The 24,482-nt window shown below is 39.2% G+C and overlaps 1 protein-coding gene and 1 long non-coding RNA gene across 14 annotated transcripts in view; one reads left to right on the top strand and one right to left on the bottom strand.

Moving 5' to 3' along the window:
• nolo (no long nerve cord) overlaps positions 1–24,482 on the bottom strand; it is a 372,128-nt gene that overhangs the window by 13,059 nt on the left and 334,587 nt on the right. For 7 of the 12 annotated variants that reach the window (XM_071690856.1, XM_071690863.1, XM_071690857.1 and 4 more), the window contains 8 exons: positions 24,092–24,333; positions 17,397–17,683; positions 16,276–16,435; positions 13,107–13,187; positions 8,975–9,304; positions 2,159–2,318; positions 801–895; positions 368–554 (listed from right to left, as the gene is read on the bottom strand). In XM_071690856.1, the coding sequence (XP_071546957.1) occupies positions 368–554; positions 801–895; positions 2,159–2,318; positions 8,975–9,304; positions 13,107–13,187; positions 16,276–16,435; positions 17,397–17,683; positions 24,092–24,333 (1,542 nt within the window). The remainder of the gene's footprint in view (positions 1–367; positions 555–800; positions 896–2,158; positions 2,319–8,974; positions 9,305–13,106; positions 13,188–16,275; positions 16,436–17,396; positions 17,684–24,091; positions 24,334–24,482) is intronic. The other 5 variants (XM_071690859.1, XM_071690860.1, XM_071690862.1 and 2 more) reach the window with 5 other exon arrangements.
• Positions 1–24,482, top strand: part of LOC139764340 (uncharacterized) — a 59,572-nt gene that overhangs the window by 22,331 nt on the left and 12,759 nt on the right. Inside the window, exon 3 of one of the 2 annotated variants that reach the window (XR_011716345.1) lies at positions 22,414–22,499. This is a non-coding gene — a long non-coding RNA (uncharacterized lncRNA). Of the gene's footprint in view, positions 1–22,413; positions 22,650–24,482 lie in introns of both variants that reach the window. The other variant, XR_011716346.1, reaches the window with a different exon arrangement.

Here is a 24,482-nt window from a genome sequence, read left to right as displayed (position 1 = left end):
GTCAGATGAAGTACTTTTTTTTTTTTTACTGAAGTATTAAACACATTACAAGTAGTCAATGAAGGGACTGTCTTCTTTTGCAGCACTAACACAGGATAAGTGACAGAGCTGGTAAAAGGGTTAAATGCCAAGACCACTTCTCTGTTTGCTTACTTTGGCAACATACAGATTCCAACTTTATTAACAGAACTACCAAAGTCTAAATGGCTACTCATAATGCTTATGTATGACTAACTTTACCAAGATATTCTGGAATTCCAAAAGCTTATGACCATGCTCAACATCAAGTACCAATCATAACCCTAAGCTGAGCTTGTACTGCACTTAACATTCATGTTTTTCCCTTCTACCATGAATATAAACTAACCGTAATGAAGTGTGAAACACCGTGATGACTCGCACTCTGACCAATCGCCAAAGTGCCACTGTGGACATTCTGTGAGTCCACATCTCTGTATAGTGACAGGAGCCTCGAGTCCAGCATCCACACATAAGGCCCCATCTACTGGTCGACTCACGTTGTTCACTCGCACCAAACACTGAATCGATCGAACCTAAAGATTCAGATTAATAGCTGTCATTCATATGATCATCTGTCATATGGCTGACGTGTACAAATCAAACAAACGACAGGCGAGTTGCAATACCTTGGGAAGATATGAGAAATTATGGTGTTCTCTATATCTCAAAAATGTAATTCCTTTTCACTTTCTATAAGTAAAAGACTTTACATAAATAATGCTTTACATTTGTATTCCTAATATCCTCCTTAACCTGATCTGCTTTACTGAAGCACTCACCTGATACCCACTAGATGTGCTGGTGAAACCACATGTCTGGGAACACTCAGACCAGTTAGTCATCTGCCACTCAAATTCCAGGGAATCCCGGGTGCCTGTAAGAAATAAAGCATGAGAATCTTATTGGGGTGGATAACATATAATGTAATGGCATGGTAAAGTGGGATTAAAAAGCAAGACTGAAAGGAGGAGGAGGTGTGGGACCGTCAAAGAGTAAGTTCAAAATAGGTTTAGCAAGGTAAAGGGCTAGGTTCATCAGTGTGAGTTTTACTGGAGAATATTTAGAGGAATTGAAGTGCTTTAGATACATTGGAATGGACATGGTTGTCATTGGAACTATGGAATTGGAAGTGAGTCACAGGGTGAAGGTTCTTGGAGAATTGAGGTGTATCTAAAAGTGTAGTGGTCCCAGCAATGTTGTATAGATACGAGGCATGTTTTATAAATGAAGATGTGCAGAGTAGGGTGAAGGTGTTGGAAATAAAATGCCTGAGGTCATTATATGGTTTGAGGTGGTTTGATCAAGTAATAAAAGGGTGAGAAAGAAGTGTAGTAATGAGAAGAGTGTGACTGAGAGAGCTGAAGAGAGTGTTGGTGAAATGGTTTGGACATATGAAGAGAATGAGTGGGGAGAGGTTGACAAAGAGGATATATGTGTCGGAATGGAGGAGACAAGGAGAAGGGGAAGGCCAAATTGGAAATAGGAGGATGGAGTAAAATGGCATTTTTAGAGCTTGGGGCCTGAGCATGCAGGAGGGTGAAATGCATGCACGAGAGTAGAGTGAATTGGTCTGATGTATACAAGGGGTGATCTGCTGTCCATGGAATGAACCAGGGTAAGTAAAGCAGCCAGGGGAAACCACAGAAAGGTGTGTGGAGCCTGGAAATGGATGGGACCTGTTGTTTTGGTGCATTATACATGGCAGATAGAGATTGGATGTGAGTGAATGAGGATTTTTCTTCTCGTTTCTGGTGCTACCTTGATGTAAAAAATTGCAGACAAGCATGGAAATTATATATATATATATATATATATATATATATATATATATATATATATATATATATATTTTTTTTCCATACTATTCGCCATATCTCGCGATAGCGAGGTAGCGTTAAGAACAGAGGACTGGGCCTTTGAGGGAATATCCTCACCTGGCCCCCTTCTGTGTTCCTTCTTTTGGAAAATGAAAAATGATAAGTTCCCAAGTGCACTTTCGTGTAATAATCATATCATCGGGAGACACAAGAGAGAAATATAAGTCAGCTGATATACATCGAATCAATCTATAATGAATTTTATTACATATCAAATATGTTTATACAGTGGGAGATAAGATTCATTATTATTTCATTACCTTTTCCAAGTATTTCTGGAGTGCCAAGTGGGTGCTCTGTAGTGGTTGCATCACGTACAAGGTCATGTGAAATCATCCCACCAAATTCATCCACTGGTGAACTAGCATGTCGTCCTCCTCTGGAGCTGATTGTCCTCTGCAGGGAGGTCGGTAAGAAGCTCTGTGTCCCCATTAGTGAACTCACAAGGTGCCACTAACTAATACACCCAAGAATCTATTTCAAAAAGTTTTTTGATATATCTGGATTTTACTTCCTCAGTAATCTTAATTATGAGATATGTAGCTATGAACCTTTTTAATTTTACCTGGTACACATGAAACAAACTAGTTCTTACCCAGTTCACAAATGATCACATAACATCTTTATAAAAATCTTGACTAGTGTATTCACTGATGAAAGTATTATAATTTTAACTGAAATGAACCCTAACATTAGTGAAAATTTAAATGCATCTGTATGAGTATTAACATCTGTGCCTAGTTGTGGGGAAAAAAACATCCAGCAAATCTGTATCAGCATTACCTTCAAAGCCTTTTTTAATCAGTCATGGATATCTATGTAGATATTGCTTACGTGCCATATAAAGAAATTCATTCCTAATTAGGAAAAAAATGCCCAAAAACTTTACACATTCAAATTTATTTTGAGACTGGAATTCTAAATATAACAATCCAAGCACAATAAACTCCAATACCCATCACAACAACTGAGAGAACAATCATCCAAACTTACTATTTCATAGGAGATATTATGCACTGCCATCACTGTTAGCCATGCTATTCAACAGAAAATGTTGCAACATTGACAGCTAATCTACAATACCTAATCACCTCTGATACCATTACAAGTACACTAAACTTGACAAAAATTGCATAGAGCAGTCACAAAGACTATCCAAACAAGAATTCACCAATCATGAATTTATTTCAGGATATATTACCAGTGATAAATTCACATACAATGTTTAAAAGATATACTATATATATATATATATTTTTTTTTTATACTTTGTCGCTGTCTCCCGCGTTTGCGAGGTAGTGCAAGGAAACAGACGAAAGAAATGCCCCCCCCCCCCCCATACACATGTATATACATACGTCCACACACGCAAATATTCATACCTACACAGCTTTCCATGGTTTACCCCAGACGCTTCACATGCCTTGATTCAATCCACTGACAGCACGTCAACCCCGGTATACCACATCGCTCCAATTCACTCTATTCCTTGCCCTCCTTTCACCCTCCTGCATGTTCAGGCCCCGATCACACAAAATCTTTTTCACTCCATCTTTCCACCTCCAATTTGGTCTCCCTCTTCTCCTTGCTCCCTCCACCTCCGACACATATATCCTCTTGGTCAATCTTTCCTCACTCATCCTCTCCATGTGCCCAAACCACTTCAAAACACCCTCTTCTGCTCTCTCAACCACGCTCTTTTTATTTCCACACATCTCTCTTACCCTTACGTTACTCACTCGATCAAACCACCTCACACCACACATTGTCCTCAAACATCTCATTTCCAGCACATCCATCCTCCTGCGCACAACTCTATCCATAGCCCACGCCTCGCAACCATACAACATTGTTGGAACCACTATTCCTTCAAACATACCCATTTTTGCTTTCCGAGATAATGTTCTCGACTTCCACACATTCTTCAAGGCCCCCAGAATTTTCGCCCCCTCCCCCACCCTATGATCCACTTCCGCTTCCATGGTTCCATCCGCTGCCAGATCCACTCCCAGATATCTAAAACACTTCACTTCCTCCAGTTTTTCTCCATTCAAACTCACCTCCCAATTGACTTGACCCTCAACCCTACTGTACCTAATAACCTTGCTCTTATTCACATTTACTCTTAACTTTCTTCTTCCACACACTTTACCAAACTCAGTCACCAGCTTCTGCAGTTTCTCACATGAATCAGCCACCAGCGCTGTATCATCAGCGAACAACTGACTCACTTCCCAAGCTCTCTCATCCCCAACAGACTTCATACTTGCCCCTCTTTCCAAAACTCTTGCATTTACCTCCCTAACAACCCCATCCATAAACAAATTAAACAACCATGGAGACATCACACACCCCTGCCGCAAACCTACATTCACTGAGAACCAATCACTTTCCTCTCTTCCTACACGTACACATGCCTTACATCCTCGATAAAAACTTTTCACTGCTTCTAACAACTTTCCTCCCACACCATATATTCTTAATACCTTCCACAGAGCATCTCTATCAACTCTATCATATGCCTTCTCCAGATCCATAAATGCTACATACAAATCCATTTGCTTTTCTAAGTATTTCTCACATACATTCTTCAAAGCAAACACCTGATCCACACATCCTCTACCACTTCTGAAACCACACTGCTCTTCCCCAATCTGATGCTCTGTACATGCCTTCACCCTCTCAATCAATACCCTCCCATATAATTTACCAGGAATACTCAACAAACTTATACCTCTGTAATTTGAGCACTCACTCTTATCCCCTTTGCCTTTGTACAATGGCACTATGCACGCATTCCGCCAATCCTCAGGCACCTCACCATGAGTCATACATACATTAAATAACCTTACCAACCAGTCAACAATACAGTCACCCCCTTTTTTAATAAATTCCACTGCAATGCCATCCATATATATATATATATATATATATATATATATATATATATATATATATATATATATATATATATCGAGGATGTAAGGCATGTGTACGTGTAGGAAGAGAGGAAAGTGATTGGTTCTCAGTGAATGTAGGTTTGCGGCAGGGGTGTGTGATGTCTCCATGGTTGTTTAATTTGTTTATGGATGGGGTTGTTAGGGAGGTGAATGCAAGAGTTTTGGAAAGAGGGGCAAGTATGAAGTCTGTTGGGGATGAGAGAGCTTGGGAAGTGAGTCAGTTGTTGTTCGCTGATGATACAGCGCTGGTGGCTGATTCATGTGAGAAACTGCAGAAGCTGGTGACTGAGTTTGGTAAAGTGTGTGGAAGAAGAAAGTTAAGAGTAAATGTGAATAAGAGCAAGGTTATTAGGTACAGTAGGGTTGAGGGTCAATTCAATTGGGAGGTGAGTTTGAATGGAGAAAAACTGGAGGAAGTGAAGTGTTTTAGATATCTGGGAGTGGATCTGGCAGCGGATGGAACCATGGAAGCGGAAGTGGATCATAGGGTGGGGGAGGGGGCGAAAATTCTGGGAGCCTTGAAGAATGTGTGGAAGTCGAGAACATTATCTCGGAAAGCAAAAATGGGTATGTTTGAAGGAATAGTGGTTCCAACAATGTTGTATGGTTGCGAGGCGTGGACTATGGATAGAGTTGTGCGCAGGAGGATGGATGTGCTGGAAATGAGATGTTTGAGGACAATGTGTGGTGTGAGGTGGTTTGATCGAGTAAGTAACGTAAGGGTAAGAGAGATGTGTGGAAATAAAAAGAGCATGGTTGAGAGAGCAGAAGAGGGTGTTTTGAAATGGTTTGGTCACATGGAGAGAATGAGTGAGGAAAGATTGACCAAGAGGATATATGTGTCGGAGGTGGAGGGAACAAGGAGAAGAGGGAGACCAAATTGGAGGTGGAAAGATGGAGTGAAAAAGATTTTGTGTGATCGGGGCCTGAACATGCAGGAGGGTGAAAGGAGAGCAAGGAATAGAGTGAATTGGATCGATGTGGTATACCGGGGTTGACATGCTGTCAGTGGATTGAATCAGGGCATGTGAGGCGTCTGGGGTAAACCATGGAAAGCTGTGTAGTTATGTATATTTGCGTGTGTGGACGTGTATGTATATACATGTGTATGGGGGTGGGTTGGGCCATTTCTTTCGTCTGGTTCCTTGCGCTACCTCGCAAACACGAGAGACAGCAGCAAAAAAAAAAAAAAATATATATATATATATATATTTTTTTTCAACATGCCTTGATTCAATCCACTGACAGCATGTCAACCTCGGTATACCACATCAATCCAATTCACTCTATTCCTTGCCCTCCTTTCACCCTCCTGCATGTTCAGGCCCCGATCACACAAAATCTTTTTCACTCCATCTTTCCACCTCCAATTTGGTCTCCCACTTCTCGTTCCCTCCACCTCCGACACATATATCCTCTTGGTCAATCTTTCCTCACTCATTCTCTCCATGTGCCCAAACCATTTCAAAACACCCTCTTCTGCTCTCTCAACCACGCTCTTTTTATTTCCACACATCTCTCTTACCCTTACGTTACTTACTTGATCATACCACCTCACACCACACATTGCCCTCAAACATCTCATTTCCAGCACATCCATCCTCCTGCGCACAACTCTATCCAGAGCCCACGCCTCGCAACCATACAACATTGTTGGAACCACTATTCCTTCAAACATACCCATTTTTGCTTTCCGAGATAATGTTCTCGACTTCCACACATTCTTCAAGGCTCCCAGGATTTTCGCCCCCTCCCCCACCCTATGATCCACTTCCGCTTCCATGGTTCCATCCGCTGCCAGATCCACTCCCAGATATCTAAAACTTTACTTCCTCCAGTTTTTCTCCATTCAAACTTACCTCCCAATTGACTTGACCCTCAACCCTACTGTACCTAATAACCTTGCTCTTATTCACTTTTACTCTTAACTTTCTTCTTTCACACACTTTACCAAACTCAGTCATCAGCTTCTGCAGTTTCTCACATGAATCAGCCACCAGCGCTGTATCATCAGCGAACAACAACTTATATATATATTTTTTATATATATATATATATATATATATATATATATATATATTCTTTTCTTTCTTCTTTCAAACTATTCGCCATTTCCCACATTAGCGAGGTAGCGTTAAGAACAGAGGACTGAGCCTTTGAGGGACTACCCTTACCTGGCCCAATTCTCTGTTCCTTCTTTTGGAAAATTAAAAAAAAACGAGAGGGGAGGATTTCCAGCCCCCCGCTCCCTCCCCTTTTAGTCGCCTTCTACGACACGCAGGGAATACGTGGGAAGTATTCTTGCTCCCCTATCCCCAGGGATATATATATATATATATATATATATATATATATATTCTTTCTTTCATACTATTCGCCATTTCCCGCATTAGCGAGGTAGCGTTAAGAACAGAGGACTGGGCCTTTGAGGGATTATCCTCACTTGGCCCCCTTCTCTGTTCCTTCTTTTGGAAAAAAAAAAAAAAAAAAAAAAAAAAAAAAAAAAAAAATGAGAGGGGAGGATTTCCAGCCACCCGCTCCCTTCCCTTTTAGTCGCCTTCTACGACACGCAGGGAATACGTGGGAAGTATTCTTTCTCCCCTATCCCCAGGGATATATATATATATATATTCATCTTTCATACCATTCGCCATTTCCCGCATTAGCGAGGTAGCATTAAGAACAGAGGACTGGGCCTTTGAGGGAATATCCTCACCTGACCCCCTTCTCTGTTCCTTCTTTTGGAAAAAAAAAAAAAAAAAAAAAAAGTGAGGTAGCGTTAAGAACAGAGGACTGGGCCTCTGAGGAAACATCCTCACCCGGCCCCCTTCTCTGTTTCTTCCTTTGGAAAAAAAAAAAAAAATGAGAGGGGAAGATTTCCAGCCCCCCCGCTCCCTCCCCTTTTAGTCGCCTTCTACAACATGCAGGGAATATGTGGGAAGTATTCTTTCTCCCCTATCCCCTGGGATATATATATTTTTTTATGCGAGAAGATATTCTAGTTTCATAAAAAAAGAAATGGAAAGTGGGGACAAGTCTTCAGTTTAGATTAACCAGCTTTAGTAATGAGCATTTATTCATTTTCTCAAATATCAATGCATCCTTATTTCCTGTTGTGCAAAAGCTATCTGAAAAAGTTTCCAATATCGGGTATTCTTTGAAACTGCTTCTCCAAAATATACTGGTGACCATCATTATGAATTTAGTATCTCCAATAGATATACACTGAAATACTCTGAAAGAAAATCTAACTCACTTACAAAACAAATTAGGAAAGATTGCATTAAAAAATAATTAGACTAACACGTGAGTAGCATATTAAATTACACATCATAAAGCTGCTGTCACACAATACAAAACAGTAAATGATAACTTCTTATCAGGCTTTATCAGGAACAGCCTTACAATACACAATTCTTTTGGAAAGGAGAGTATTGCAGAAAATACCCATGAGGCAGTGAAAGATAAATATTATACTGGATCATACAATAAAGGAATAAGAGAACCAAAGACACAAGCCAATGCTATGGCAGCAGCTTCATTTCCTTGAATATATGAGTAACAAGCATCATCTCATCCCCTTTCCCACTGTATTAATTTTAAGCACATGTTTGGAAGCATGCAGTTATGAACAATGTGTACAGTATGAGGTATGTACATATATCCATATCTACAAGACAAAAGTTATCAGCATGCTGAAATGCATGTGAAAGAGCCCACCATACATGCAAATTAACAAAACATTTTCATGCCAGTGTGAAAACCAGGTTAAAAGTACAAATGAAATGCTTCTGTTGTTTACTAAAAGAGGCACAAGCTTCTGGTTCTGTAGACTGAATTTAACTGTAGAGAAATAAGTTGCACCCTTCTGTATGATAGACCAGCTTGCTAAAAATTTGCAACCACGTTCTTGAATCCATTTTAACCAAAAACAGTCTTAAGCTTGGAAGGCATTTGTTAAATGGGTTATTATATAAAAAACTGTGTTGAACAAAATTTAAGAACTGTTATAGATGAGTACACTATTTGTTAAGGATTAAACTTCCAGAATTAAAGAAGTGAGCAGTAGTACAGACATTAGATCTGGCCCCTCCTATAGGTCTTCCGGCGCCTCACCTCCAGGTTGGATAGCAGCTTCTGGAAGTAGGGTACAGAACGAGAACCTCCGGAGCTGGTGTTGGGAGGTGCAGAGGGCAGGTAAGGGGAGGCTTCATTGTGCCAGTGGGGAATGGCAAGGTGGTCGTACTGCTGGTGCTGGTCCTGGGAGTTGGTCCAAGAATGCCAAGACTGGGGAATGTCTGAGGTGGAACTGGTGCTGGAGCCCCAAGTGGGAGAAGTACCATGACTTGGCCATTGGCCTGTATTATAATTTGAGCTCTGAGATTCACCATGACCTGACCAGGACCCCAAACGCTGACCTGACCAATGGAATGGAGGGTTGCGGTGCTGGGGGGGAGGAACCATGCATTGAGATGGGCATAATGAGCAGAGCTGTACTCTTGTGTGGGTGGGACTTACTGGCACACAACTGAGACTAAATATACTGTAGTTAGGAAAACAAAAAACATCAACACTGATGAAGGAATCTACCAATTCCTTGCATCACAATCTGCAAAGCATACAAAAATATATATACAATAAAGGTAGAAATTTTAAAAAAATGGTGATTTCTGAGGAATGATCAATCCATTATAACTACTGAATTTCATGATATAAATTAAGAGTAAAAAGAATGTGACTACAGTATGGTGCTTCAACTGATCAGAGAATGGTGCTTCAATGATTAAAGAGCAATTGAGGAAGGATTACTACTGAAAAAATATACAATGTTTCAAAAGAATCACAAGGTGTATAGTACAGATTAATATTTAAGGACTATAGGATAAGGAATTAAATGAAGGATAATATGAGAAGCAAAAGAAACAGGATATATATAAAATGTTATCTAATCAAGTATACCCAGGTTGTACTTTATATGAACCTTATTAGGCTTGTCAGGAAGGTCTTATTTTACGCAAAAGTGAATAGTCTTAGAAATGTGTTCACATATTGTCATAGTTACAGAGGGCAGTAGCTTTGATGATGTGGCCATAGCTTCCAAAATTTCAAATCATACACTTAAGTCACATGGTTATAGTTTCAAACGTAATGTGAGTTTAAAACAAAGTAAATTTTCCTTTTCATAATCAAACTTTATCTAATCCTCACACAGAGCTAAAATTTCAAGAGTAACTAACATTGCTACTGTATAAGAAAAAAACTGTGGGTTAAAGTTCCTGATATGGAATACATTAACACCCACAAGAAAATATATAGATTTTCACATTTTTTCTGCCCTAAGAGTCCCATCTATCTTTATTAGGCTCCTGCAGTGCTTAGGAAGCCAGCAATGTCGCTCAGCTGATGTGGGAAACTGATTAAATACAATAATATATATATATATTTTATTTATTTATTTATTTTGCTTTGTCGCTGTCTCCCGCGTTTGCGAGGTAGCACAAGGAAACAGACGGAAGAAATGGCCCAACCCACCCCCATACACATGTATATACATACACGTCCACACACGCAAATATACATACCTATACATCTCAATGTACACATATATATACACACACAGACACATACATATATACCCATGCACACAATTCACACTGTCTGCCTTTATTCATTCCCATCGCCACCTCGCCACACATGGAATACCATCCCCCTCCCCCCTCATGTGTGCGAAGGTAGCGCTAGGAAAAGACAACAAAGGCCCCATTCGTTCACACTCAGTCTCTAGCTGTCATGCAATAATGCCCGAAACCACAGCTTCCTTTCCACATCCAGGCCCCACACAACTTTCCATGGTTTACCCCAGATGCTTCACATGCCCTGATTCAATCCACTGACAGCACGTCAACCCCGGTATACCACATCGATCCAATTCACTCTATTCCTTGCCCGCCTTTCACCCTCCTGCATGTTCAGGCCCCGATCACTCAAAATCTTTTTCACTCCATCTTTCCACCTCCAATTTGGTCTCCCACTTCTCCTCATTCCCTCCACCTCCGACACATATATCCTCTTGGTCAATCTTTCCTCACTCATTCTCTCCATGTGCCCAAACCATTTCAAAACACCCTCTTCTGCTCTCTCAACCACGCTCTTTTTATTTCCACACATCTCTCTCTTACCCTTACATTACTTACTCGATCATACCACCTCACACCACATATTGTCCTCAAACATCTCATTTCCAGCACATCCACCCTCCTGCGCACAACTCTATCCATAGCCCATGCCTCGCAACCATACAACATTGTTGGAACCACTATTCCTTCAAACATACCCATTTTTGCTTTCCGAGATAATGTTCTCGACTTCCAAACATTCTTCAAGGCTCCCAGGATTTTCGCCCCCTCCCCCACCCTATGATTCACTTCCGCTTCCATGGTTCCATCCGCTGCCAGATCCACTCCCAGATATCTAAAACACTTTACTTCCTCCAGTTTTTCTCCGTTCAAACTTACCTCCCAATTGACTTGACCCTCAACCCTACTGTACCTAATAACCTTGCTTTTATTCACATTTACTCTTAACTTTCTTCTTTCACACACTTTACCAAACTCATTCACCAGCTTCTGCAGTTTCTCACATGAATCAGCCACCAGCGCTGTATCATCAGCGAACAACAACTGACTCACTTCCCAAGCTCTCTCATCCACAACAGACTTCATACTTGCCCCTCTTTCCAAAACTCTTTCATTCACCTCCCTAACAACACCATCCATAAACAAATTAAACAACCATGGAGACATCACACACCCCTGTCGCAAATCCATTTGCTTTTCTAAGTATTTCTCACATACATTCTTCAAAGCAAACACCTGATCCACACATCCTCTACCACTTCTGAAACCATACTGCTCTTCGCCAATCTGATGCTTATATATATATATATATATATATATATATATATATATATATATATATATATATATATATATATATATACATATACACATTACATTATTATTACATGACAGCTAGAGACTGAGTGTGAATGAATGGGGCCTTTGTTGTCTTTTCCTAGTGCTACCTCGCACACATGAGGGGGGAGGGGGTTGATATTACATGTGTGGCGAGGTGGCGATGGGAATGAATAAAGGCAGACAGTATGAATTATGCACACATGTATATATGTATATGTCTGTGTGTGTATATACATGTATACGTTGAGATGTATAGGTACGTATATTTGCGTGTGTGGACGTGTATGTATATACATGTGTATGTGTATATATATATTTTCTTTCTTTCAAACTATTCGCCATTTCCCGCGTTAGCAAGGTAGCGTTAAGAACAGAGGACTGGACCTTTAAGGGAATATCCTCACCTGGCCCCCTTCTCTGTTCCTTCTTTTGGAAAATTAAAAAAAAAAAAAAAAATATATATATATATATATATATATATATATATATATATATATATATATATATATATATATATATTATTATTATTATTATTATTATTATTATTATTATTATTGTATTTAATCAGTTTCCCACGTCAGCTGAGCGAACATTAGGTCTGATTAGTACTAGCATGCTGTTGGCAGATGTGTTGAGCACTCAGCACTAGCTCTGCCTAATGGCAAAATCTTGTCATAACTACCCTTAAGTACATATCTTGAGGATGCAAACATTTCAAATGTTTTTTTGATTTTACAAATCCTTCCATCTACTTCATCCTCACAACTAGGAAAGCAGATTTTATAATCAATAAAGAAACGGTTTGAATCCCTTTAGTCAGAGGAAAGAGAAAAATCCTAAAGGAAACTGTCAAATTCCCAAAATTCTTTTGTAAATCTGAACCCTCTTTGTATTAGTGACTAGATCAATGGGCCAAAAATAGGTAATAGTTTGGTTTGTGTCACGAAAAAGAAGGAAGGGTACTCTGTGTGTTACTGCATGCTTTTCAACTGGCCTGGGATGTTTCCTTTCCAATTGGAAATGGAAATACTCCAAACAGCCCTTCACTGGAGACTATAGCCTTCACTGAATTTAAACTACATATCATACAGGGAAAATAAGTTTTTCTGGTGAAAACTATGATTCACTTGTGTTCAACATTCCTGTGATTATGACGATTATTAGAATCTATGAAAGAGTATTTACATTATCTGATAATTCAAGAGTACATGTTCAAATACACTATACCCAACACCACTTTAAACATGCTAAACCCTCTGATGCAGCCTTACCTCAGATTCTGATCCAGTATCATCAGGTGAGAAATTTGTATCCGGGCCATTCACAACATCCTCAATAGAATTGCCATTTTCCTGTTAAGAATAAATCTTTTATTATCTACTACTGTATTCATGTACTTATCAGTTCGATACTAAAAAATATAACTGTACAAATATAAGTGGGGTTTGCCTGGAAAGTGTGTCTGTTGTTTGCTGATGATAGTGCTGTTGGCAGATCCGAGTGAGCAGAAACTGCAGAAGCTTGCATCTAAGCTTGGAAGAGTGTGTACACAGATGTAAATAACAGCAAGGTTATTAGGTATAATGTTGAAAAGAGACATGTTATTTGGAGAGAACTTTAAGGTAATGGTGTTTCACATACCTAAGAGAAGACATGGCAGTGAATGGAACCATGGGAGCTAGAGTGAGCCATTCAGTAGGAATGTGTGAAAAGAGAGGTTACAGTCTTTACAGGCAAAGATGGTTATGTTTGATGACATAATTTGTCCCACTGGTACCATATGGATGCAAACTGTGGGCCTTAAGTGAAACTGTAAAGAACAGGATGAATGTGGTGGAAATGAAGTGTTTGAGGACAATATATGGTGTTAGGAGGGTTGACGGAATAAGAAATGATAAGGTAAGAAAGATGTGGCATTAAGATGAGTATTTATGAGAGGTGAAGAGGGTTTACTGAAATGGTTTGGATGTATGGAGAGGATGGGTTAGGAAATAGAGACTAAAAGGGCAAAAATGGCCAAAGTGAAAGGAACAAGGAAAAGGGAGAACAAAGGAGGAGATGGAAGGATGGAGTGAAAGATGCTTTGAAGCTTCAAAGCCTGAACATGCAGGAGGGCATGAGGCATGCAAAGAATAAAGTGAATTGGAGCATTGAGGTTTACAGGGATGACATGCTGTCAATGGGCTAAACCAGGCATATGAAACAATTAGGGAAACCATGGATAGGTCTGTGGAGCCTAGTTTTGGTGCATTACACATGACAGCTAGAGAATGGATGTGAGCGAATGTGCCCTTTCTTCAGCTTTATCTGGCACTAACACAGGAAATGGTGATCAAGAATGAGAGAAAAGAAAAGAAATATATACTTACTACCTGCCCTGGAGTCCCTTGTATCCTTTTGAGGTTCCTGCAGCACTTAGGAAGCTGGCCACATCCACCAGTCAGGACCACAGGTCATAAAGTGTTGTGATGTACTATGTGTGTCTATGTGCTTGGCAATTGAGTGGTAAATGCTCAGTGTCTTCTTTATGGTAGCTGCACTGTAGGTATGAAGGGTCTTGGGATATGTTGAATTTATTTTTTTTGTGTGTGTGTGTGTTTTAGTGATGGGTGAGTGATGTCCAGAATGTAGGCAGGAGAGTGTGATCATGTTTGTCTGTGGAGTTTGGTTTCTAATGGATGTATGTCTGATGGGTTAGTTTAAGATTGAGTTGGGAGGTCAGTTGTTTGGTGTTTATTAGATTATTTCATTGTGTATGTGTTTAGTCATTTTTACATTTGTTGGGAGTAGGGGGATCTGTAAGCTTTTTTTATTTCTACCTGGGAGCTGGTGGTTGGTGAAATAAAAGAGTGGTTTGGGTGGGAGAGGTTTAGTGCTATTACAAAGAATTGGGTGCCGAGTATGTTGAGGTGGGTCTATATACACATAGTATCAACTTTTCTGGTTATCATACATTTATCCCTTACACCATAAACAGTGACAAAAGCAAAACATAAACTAAATACCCTCAGATCTCTAACTAGTACCAGGTTTGAACAAGAAAAAGAATCCCTGAGTATCCTCTACCAGCAATTTATCTGTTCTCCTCTAAATTATGCCTCTACTTGACCATCGTCACAAAAGCGAATGTGAATTTCTACAAACCACACAGATATTGCACTTGCAACCATTACTATCTTCCTGGCAACTATAAACATTCAACATCTACAGAATGAAATAAAGAACCTTCCAATATAATCCCAGCCCAATAACATTCAAACTCAATTCTTTGCAACAGCACTAGACCAATAACATCAAAACCACTCCAAAACAGTATGTCAACCACAAAATAGAATAAAAGCTTACCCCTGCGTCACAATTCAAAAACCTAGACTCGTAGAATCCCCTATGCCCAACAAACAACTAACAAACATATGTCCAATGAAATGACACAAACATTGAACAGCTTCCCTCCCAACTCATAAAACCAGGACTCTTTCTTAGAAAGAGTCCTATGGTAATTATGAATAAACATAAACATTTAGGAAAAAATAATGCCAAATCATCAGGATATGAAATACATTAGGTAATCTTTGCAGACATTTTTTGGAAAAAATTTTTATCATAAGGTGTAAAATATGGTATACATCATACAGAGGTTTAAGATTCCTCTGTGATATTTTAGTGGCAAGTGAATTCTAAGACCAATACAAAGTATCTGGCATGCTTATTGGGCCTCTGGTTTCTAACCCTGTATTTATGTTTAAAACCAGTGAACAGAAATTTGCGAATATTTGTAATGTGTATTTTCATGATGAAGAATGACTTGGCAGGTTGTAAAACAAAGTAAGATATACACTTATCATTTCAGTGATCTCTGAATTACCCTCATTACAAGGCTACACTTCCATCAATATTCTGCATCCACAGTGAGCTCTTTTAAATCATATGTCAAACATTCTCATTCTGTAGCTTGCATTTACCAGCTAATCATGCACCACTGGTTTGAGAAACACTTACTGTAACTACAGAACAAGCATAATATTACAGTAAAACTCTAACATCAACAGGTAACGGGTTATATCTGAAACTGCAGTGTGTACTATATACCCTCTCAATACCTCATGTTCATGAAGTTGCATGTTGTTTTATACTCTCTGAATATCTCATGTTCATGAAGTTGCTTATGTTCTTCCATATATTTTCAACTATTTGACCAGTTTCTTCTTATCAGTTTTAAATCCCACTCCAGAATACTTTCCATTGAAGCAAACACGAGCTCACTTTCCTCAAATTTAACCAACAGCCACCGACTTAATGTGTAGGCATTCTCCAGTCACAAATATTGTTAGTGACAGTGGAAAAAAAAAAACAGTTATACTAATGGCTTGTGAGCTGGGTTGCCACGCCTTACACATTAAATATCCAAGTTAATTTAGTTTAGCTTTTTCTAATTCTCACCTTAAAGACTGGGTTCCTCTCAGGCAAGTGGGTTTCTGGAGCAGGAGGTAGGTCAGACCACCTAGTTATAGCATCTTTCGTGTCTGTTGCATGTGGAAGTGGACCATGACGTATGATGCCATACACATGGGTCTCTTCACTAGTGATGCGGCTCCCATCACTGTGCAGAAGAACATACAGCCTTCGTTTCAGACAGTAAAATGGAGTTACCTGATTGATGGCAAATTGATTTGCTTATTATGTTAACCCTTTCAGTCCTAACTACGTATAACGTATGATTTTTGATGAGGTCCTAACTATGTATCCCATGCATTCTGATTATTTTCTGCCTGCAGTTGATGGTATCAGTGGTAACTTTACTTACTAGAGGCATTTAGAGGTGCCACGTTACCTAAACTCTAACAAACCCGAAGAAAATCTATAAGGCTCGGTTCCCTAAAGAAAATCATGGTAGAAGAACACCATGTTCTCCCCTTCATGGCCCTCCCATCCTACTATGCATTGAAAATATACAAGATTTTGAGAGGTTCATGTGACAATAACCGTCAGCTCTCATGTGTGGACATATCTGGAGACCATAAGGAGTGTTCTGAACATAACTCTTGAGGAAAACATAATCTCGAAGCAGATGAGAGAAAATCAAAAGTTGAGGATGATGCCGTAGGTCATTGCATATGCAATGGCTTTAAATGGCAGCGACATGTCAAGACTGAAATGCCTAAGCATCATGCCAAGGTTTAAATGTCTAATACACTGAATTTGAAGAGCACTTTGAATGGCTCTTTTTTTTTCTTAAATTCATCAGGCTGGGGGTGCCACCTTTTTAAACACGGTTAGGACTGAAAGCGTTAATGTGCAAGCCTGGAAAAGGCCACTCATATTAAACATTCTTGATTGAAAAAGAAATGCTAATAAGGATGGGGAAAGTTACTTAATACTGGGTTTCAAGACGAGAATAATTTACCATTTTTCAGGTTGAAATGTAATCAATTCCTGAAACTGTGCAAATAACTTTTCGTAACCCTCAAATTTACTGTTAAAAAAAAGGATACAAAATCTGTTAAATACTGCACTATTATAACCATAATGTAAAAATGGAATCACAATAAGTATCTTCTAACCTATGGTGGCTGACTGTGCCATAAACTTGTTGCTTTTCTTCACCAATGCTCTTCTCTGGAAGATGATTGGTAGATTCATAAATCAAGTCACTTTCCCGGTCCAATTCAGATTCTCTGTGGTAACCTTTTTCACTGTGCAGGGGCCAGCCAGTGTGCTTCACAGTACCATAGACATATTCCTGCTCAGGTGTACGAGTATGAGTGTTGGAATACCATAAGGTGGGGTCAAAGGTGTTAGTAGCTTCACTGCTTGTTACTTCTACTGTGTGCATGTTTTTGCTGGATGCCTAAGAAGGGTTAAGGAGGAAAATTATTGAGTTAGTAAAGCCTGAAAAAGCATTTACCATCCTTGCTTCACACCTTGTTGAAACAAGTGTAAGTATGTGGTAGTAGCTAATAATATATAACCTTAAACTCTGGTGCTGTTAACAATCAATGCCCTGAAGAAAAATTTGTCTCTTTATTCTTTTATTGGTTTCCTGAGTGTATAAAGCCTAAGCAATGTAGCATTATGAACAGAAGACCATGGCTTTGACAAAAATCCTCTCAGCTTCTTCCTCTATGGTAGCTTTTAGAAAATATTACAGTAATACACGAGGGGAAGATTTCCAGCCCTCTCATCTCACCCCTCTTAGTTGCTTTCTACAACATACAGGAAATACATAAGCAAGATTCCTTCTCCATCATTCTCTTCTAACTTTATTGGGTGGATCAGGTGCATACAGCCTTTCAGTTTACTCATTTACATCCTACATTAATATTCAGTGTTTTAGTAAAACACCTTTTTCTTTACAAGCTATTTCTGAAAGTGAGATCAAAGTTGGCATATTTATATGAAGTATCTTCAGCACTTAATCAACTCTCTCAATGCATCAAACCATCTTATCTACAGTATCTCTCTTCTCATTTCATATAACTATTTTTATTATTATTATTGTACTTGATCGCTGTCTCCCAAGTTAAAGAGGTAGCACAAAGAAGCAGACGAGGAATGGCCCAACCCACTCACATAAACATGTATATACATAAATGCCCACGCACACACATATACATGTATGTACATTTCAGCTTATACATACATATGCATACACAAACATACACTTATATACACAGTGTTGGAAAGGATCACAATTTTGCGAGTGATCAAGTATATTCCTATGAGTCCACGGGGAAAATGAAACACGATAAGTTCCCAAGTGCACTTTCGTGTAATAATCACATCATCAGGGGAGATACGAGAGAAATATAACAGTCAGTTGATATACAACGAAGAGACGTAGCTAGGACGCCATTTGGTAAACATGCGTTTGTCGAAGACAGACAACAAGCATATCAACAATAAAGTTATCTAATTTGTATAGACCATCACTAATATTAAGATTATAATTTTTTGTGTATTTAATAATAGAAGAGTCAATGATACTTCTCGTGGTAATGGAGTTAAGAGTTAATAACTGAGATGGCATTACTCTAGTCAGTACAATGATCATAGCTTTTAACGTGATTAAAAAGGTATTTGATTCTTGTCCCATTCTTATACTATATTTATGTTGCTCAAGTCTAACAGAAAGATCCTTACCAGTCTGCCCAACATAAAACTTATCGCAATTTCTTCATGGCACTTTATAGATGCACCCATGAGAATTTTCTGGTGAGTTCCTGATTAAGATATTCTTTGTAGTATTATTGTTGCTGAAGGCAACATTTACATTAAAGGATTTCAGCAACATTTAATAATAATTTATTGTGTTTCATTTTCCCCATGGACACATAGGAATTTATACAAATGTACATATTCATACTTGCTGCCTTCATCCATTCCCATTGCCACCCCACCACACATGAAACAGTATCCCCCTCCCCCTCCAGCGAGGTAGCACCAGGAAAAGACAAAAAGGGCCATATTCGTTCACACTCAGTCTCCAGCTGTCATGTGTAATGCACCGAAACCATAGCTCCCTTTCCACATCCAGGCCCCAGAAACCTCTCCATGGTTTACCCCAGACGCTTCACATACCCTGGTTCAATCCATTTACAGCACGTCGACCCCGGTATACTACATTGTTTCAATTCACTCCAATCCTTGCATGCCCCTCACCTTCCTGCATGTTCAGGCCCCGATCGCTCAAAATCCCCTTAACTCCATCCTTCCACCTCCAATTTGGTTTCCTGCCTCTCCTTGTTCACTCCACCTCTGACACACATATCTTCTTTGTCAATCTTTCCTCATTCATTCTCTCCATGTGTCCAAACCATTTCAACACACCTCCCTCTACCCTCTCAACCACTCTCATATAACTATACTACTATATATTTTCCTAATCAACTTATCATTTACATCTGGTCTTCGGTTCACATTGGGGTTGAGTTCCTGGAACAGATGACTTAAGTGAAAAGACTCTTAACAAATTATAATTTTTACCCATAAAAATCCATGTAAGAAGGCTATTTATGGTATTTGGAACCTAACTCTAGAATACTTTCTATAATAATTTTTGAAAAGACAGAATAAAGTGCTATACCATACAGAATGTCATTTTGATGTGGCAAAGAAAGGGTAAGAAGACAGAGTGAGTATTTTTAAGGACTATTGAATGTATTACATGATATAGTGGCGGACTGTGATGTTTTGGATGAGGTGGTATGTGGAACGAGAGAGTCGTGGCATATGGTTTAGAAAATAAAGGTAATGAAAGACTTACATAAAATAAAGTTTGGGAAAGCAGCTGGAGTAATTTCAGTAAAATTTTTCAAGAGGGTGAGTATCCAAATTGTCAGAATTTTCATTGTATATATATGGCCTAAGATGAGATGTCTGAGGACTGGCAGAATGCATTTTAGTGGCAATAAGTAAAGGCAAGGGGGATAAATGAGCAAGCTTGAATTACAGGGGTACAAGTCTGTTGAGTATAACTGGTGAGGTAAATAAGACATTAGTGAATAAAAGGGTTGTGGCATGCATACTGCATCAGAAGGGAAAGCTGATGCGATGTCAGTGACCAAGTTTTAACTTTAAATAACTGGTGTGTGAAATACTTGAAGAAAGAGATTGATTTGACTGTAGCATTTATGGACATCGGGGAAGTTTATGACTGGAAGGTGCTACAGATATATAGCATGAGAGGAAAGCTACTAGATGCAGTGCAGAGTTTCAATCCAGAGTAAAGTGTATGTGTGTGGGTAAGAAGGGCAGAGGGTGAGTGGATCCATTTGAAAATGACTTTGCATCAAAGATGTGTGTGATGGCACCATGGCTGTTTAATTTGCTGACAGAAAGGGTGGTGGTAAGGGAGGTAAATGTAAGGGCCTTGGAGAAGAGGGTGGGTCTTGAGTAAGCTGGGGGCTAGAGAAGCCTGAGAGGTAAGTTTCAGTTTGCAGATGACACATCTCTGGTGGCAAACCCAAGAAACAAACTGCAGAAGCTAGTGCCCAAGTTTTGGTGAGTATGTGAAAGAAAGGTGAAATTAAATTCAAATAAATGTACGGTATTTAAGTCTAGCATGGGAGTAAGACAGGCTGGTTTGAATGAGGTACACTGGAGAAAGTGCTATGAGATCTGGGAGTGGTCATGGCAGCAGATGGAACCAGGGGAAATGAAGTGAATCACAGGATGGGAGAGGGTTCAAAGATCCTGGGTGCATTGATGTGTGTATGGAAGGAGGGCAAAGGTAGATATGTTTGATGGTACTAGTTCCATTTGTGTTGTATAGGTGCAAGTTCCAGGCCCTGAATGCAAAAGAACAGAAGTGGTTGGAGAATGATATGTAGTGAGAATGCCTTAAAAGCAAAGGAACAGAAGTGAGTCGAGAACAGTGAGAGGAGGCTTAATCATGCAAAGAATGACTGGGTTTTAGAGACATTTGGTAGCAAATGAAGCAGGTTGTACTGAAATGGGCTGGATGTATAGAGAGGATGATAAAGTGGATGTATGTGTCAAAAGTTGAGAGATAAAGAAGGACAGAATGACCAAAGAGACGGAAGGATGCGGTGAGAGGTTTTGAATCATCAGGGCCTGGAAATTATGGAGGATGAAATGTGTGCATGGGATAGAGCAAACTGGGATGATGTGGTAAATGGGTTGACTTGCAGTCAACAGGCCGAACCAGGGCATACAAAATGGTCATGGGAGACTAAGGAATGGTTGGGGGCATGGCTGTGAATGAGAGCTCTAGTTTTGGTGCATTATTCATGACAGCAAGAGAGTGGATGTGAGCAATAGAGGCATTCTTTGTCTATTGCTGGTGCTGCCATGATAATGTAGGAAATGGCAAACAAGTATGAAAAAATTAATATGGTTGTGAATTTTGCTTTTAATGAAATAGGGTGAGGTGGAGGGTTTAGGACTTTGTGAGCTGTAGTTTTCCTGAAGATCGTCCTCAGTGGAAGACGCCACTGCTTTTTTATGCTGCTAAGCCTACAACATTCATTTTGACACTGCCATGTACATCTAGTTTTTTCTGTATAGTGATCAAAATGGAACAGGCATAATTTTGGTCCGATCAAGGTCATCTTGGATGAAAGAAAAAGTAAAATGATGTCTTATAGTTGTTTTATTTGAGAATTAGGGTAAGGTCTTGCAGAACAACATATAGACCCCCTCAACTGTAACAGTTTGGGAAAGAAAGTGCAGTTTATAATCTTTTCCTCTAATAACATAATATTTCAATATTGTTTTCTGTCGTTGTCTTTTTATAATGATGTCACTGTAGAATAACTTTGAATTTGCATATTATCCACTGGCAAAATGTATACTATAAATCAGTGTTCCTGCATGTAGGCATGCTGAAGATGTTACCAGGCACACGAAGACTAACCCTACTATGCACAGTTGCCAATGTCTACTGGGGTAATATAGTTTTGGGGAAAATATCTTACGCTATAATTCATATGCTATTATAACTAAATTACAAAAGTTGGTCCCATCTTCTGTCTGTAGGATTGCTTAGAAATTTGTTAAATGCACAGCTAACCACCCGTTCTACACATGTAACTAATAATCACTCTATTTCCTTGGCAGGATGAAAACTGGTAGTAAATATGGTACTGTTCAACGGGAAGGTTTTACCAGCAGTACAGGAGGTGTAAAGAAGAAAAATGGCAGAGGTGAGTTATCATAGCAGTGAACAAATCTGTTCTGCTCTCCCAGTCCTTCATAGGGGGCAAGCAGATAAACCATCTGCCAAAGGGTGCTTTGTAAAGAAGGATATGTTGCATCCTGTGGATGTCCTCACCTCAATTTATCCTGTTTTCCAAGTAAGTGGAACCATTTCTTTGTCCCCAAATATGGATATACAATTACTAGGCATAAAACTATCATTTTGGAAGTGAAATTGGAGGTGGTTATTAGTTAAGGAGGTTTGATTACAATCAGAAAATAATGTTAATAGCCAAGTCCAAGGGTTTTGCTCACTTAATTGTGGCCACTTTTGTATAGGGTTAGCATAACTCAAAGTCCTCATCCAGGTTTGCTGATATGGTTCAAGTATATATGGTGATAAGGGGAGAGGGTAGAAAGTACTTCCCACGTATTTCCTGCGTGTCGTAAAAGGCGACTAAAAGGGAAGGAAATCCTCCCCTCCCGTTCTTAATTTTCCAAAAGAAGGAACATAGAAGGGGGCCAAGCGAGGATATTCCCTCAAAGGCTCAGTCCTCTGTTCTTAATGCTGCCTTGCTAATGCAGGAAATGGAAAATAGTATGAAAAAAATAAAGGACCAAGTATGAGGACAAAGAGGAGGTAGCATAGGGAGTACAGAAAATGAAAGTATCGAGTGAAGAAGGATATGGGTTTGAACATTCATGATGATGACAAGCAAGCAATGGAAGGAATGAATCAGCATGATGTGATATCGGGTGTCATACTTGATAAATGGGATGAACCAGTGAATATAAAGCAAGACAGAGTAAAACAAGGAATGGTCTGTGGGGCTTGACTGTGAATGTAGGCTCTGATTTCAGTACATTATACATGACAGCAAGAGAGTTTAATGAGCAAATGAGACCACTGTTTGTTTGTTCCTAACACAAACTCGCTAAGAGGAGAGAAACAATTATGTGAAAAAAAAAGAAGGAAATACAGTGGAGATTATAGTCCTTAACCCTCTTTCTCCCATTAGTTTTTAGTTTCAATTACTTGCAGTTTTAATAATTTATGAATGATTCACGAATGCCAATGCACAATTAGAGGAATAGTTATGCTCCTTTGTGCATGCTAACACACACTACTTTCAGTTCTCATTCAGATATCTCTTCATTGCAAGACTACTCTTAACTTCAACTTTCCCACTACCATCGTTACTAAAATTCTCTCCCAAATATCTCAATTCATCCACAACATAAAGTTCTTCACCATTCAAAATGATATTATACTGTGAAAACCTTCCTTTCGGAAACAACAATCTTACTTATACTTGCATTTACTCTTAACATCCTCTAAGCAACATGCACCACCAGACGATGCATCATTCTACTCATTTGATTCTCCTGATTCAGCTAACAGAACACCATCATTCATGTACAACAACTTGTCACTGCAGTATTTTCCTTGATAACACGTAATGCCTGTTCATGGAAAAAAAATTAATGATTCACTACATATCCCTGCACTTTTTGTTCTTGTAACCATGTCCATGGCCCAGTTGTGAGCTCTAACCCAGATGTTATATCTTAACCAAAGTAAGGGTAAAACTTTATTCACCTTAAATGGTCCTTCTCCCAGTGTGTCTGCCCCTGGGCTAGTAGGGATGGGTTGCATGGGTCTAAGTGTGGTATGCAATGTCCACGAAGTCTTGTTAATATTCTTTGGCCAATTGTTATCCCAGTTATTTTTTCGATGGTGGCCTCTACGACCCTTAGTCTTAGTGGATTTGATCCTCATTCGACCCTTCCTACGATGGTCTGCATTGCCTCTTAACTTATTGGATTTGTTGGATAACCAGTCTGCTGGGGAAAAGCAAGCTGGTACAGTGATGTGTAAAATCATTTAAAACTTATTACAAACTGTACACAGCAATAAGAAACAGAATATGAAAGATATCAGCAGCAGTTCTTTTTATGCATATATAAAAAAGAAAAATTTACAATTGAAG

The sequence above is a fragment of the Panulirus ornatus genome, chromosome 49, assembly GCF_036320965.1.
Source record: "Panulirus ornatus isolate Po-2019 chromosome 49, ASM3632096v1, whole genome shotgun sequence".
NCBI classification, from domain to species: Eukaryota; Metazoa; Arthropoda; class Malacostraca; order Decapoda; family Palinuridae; genus Panulirus; species Panulirus ornatus.
The sequence above is the reverse complement of the archived record's forward strand: the minus strand, read 5'-3'. Positions and strand labels throughout refer to the sequence as shown.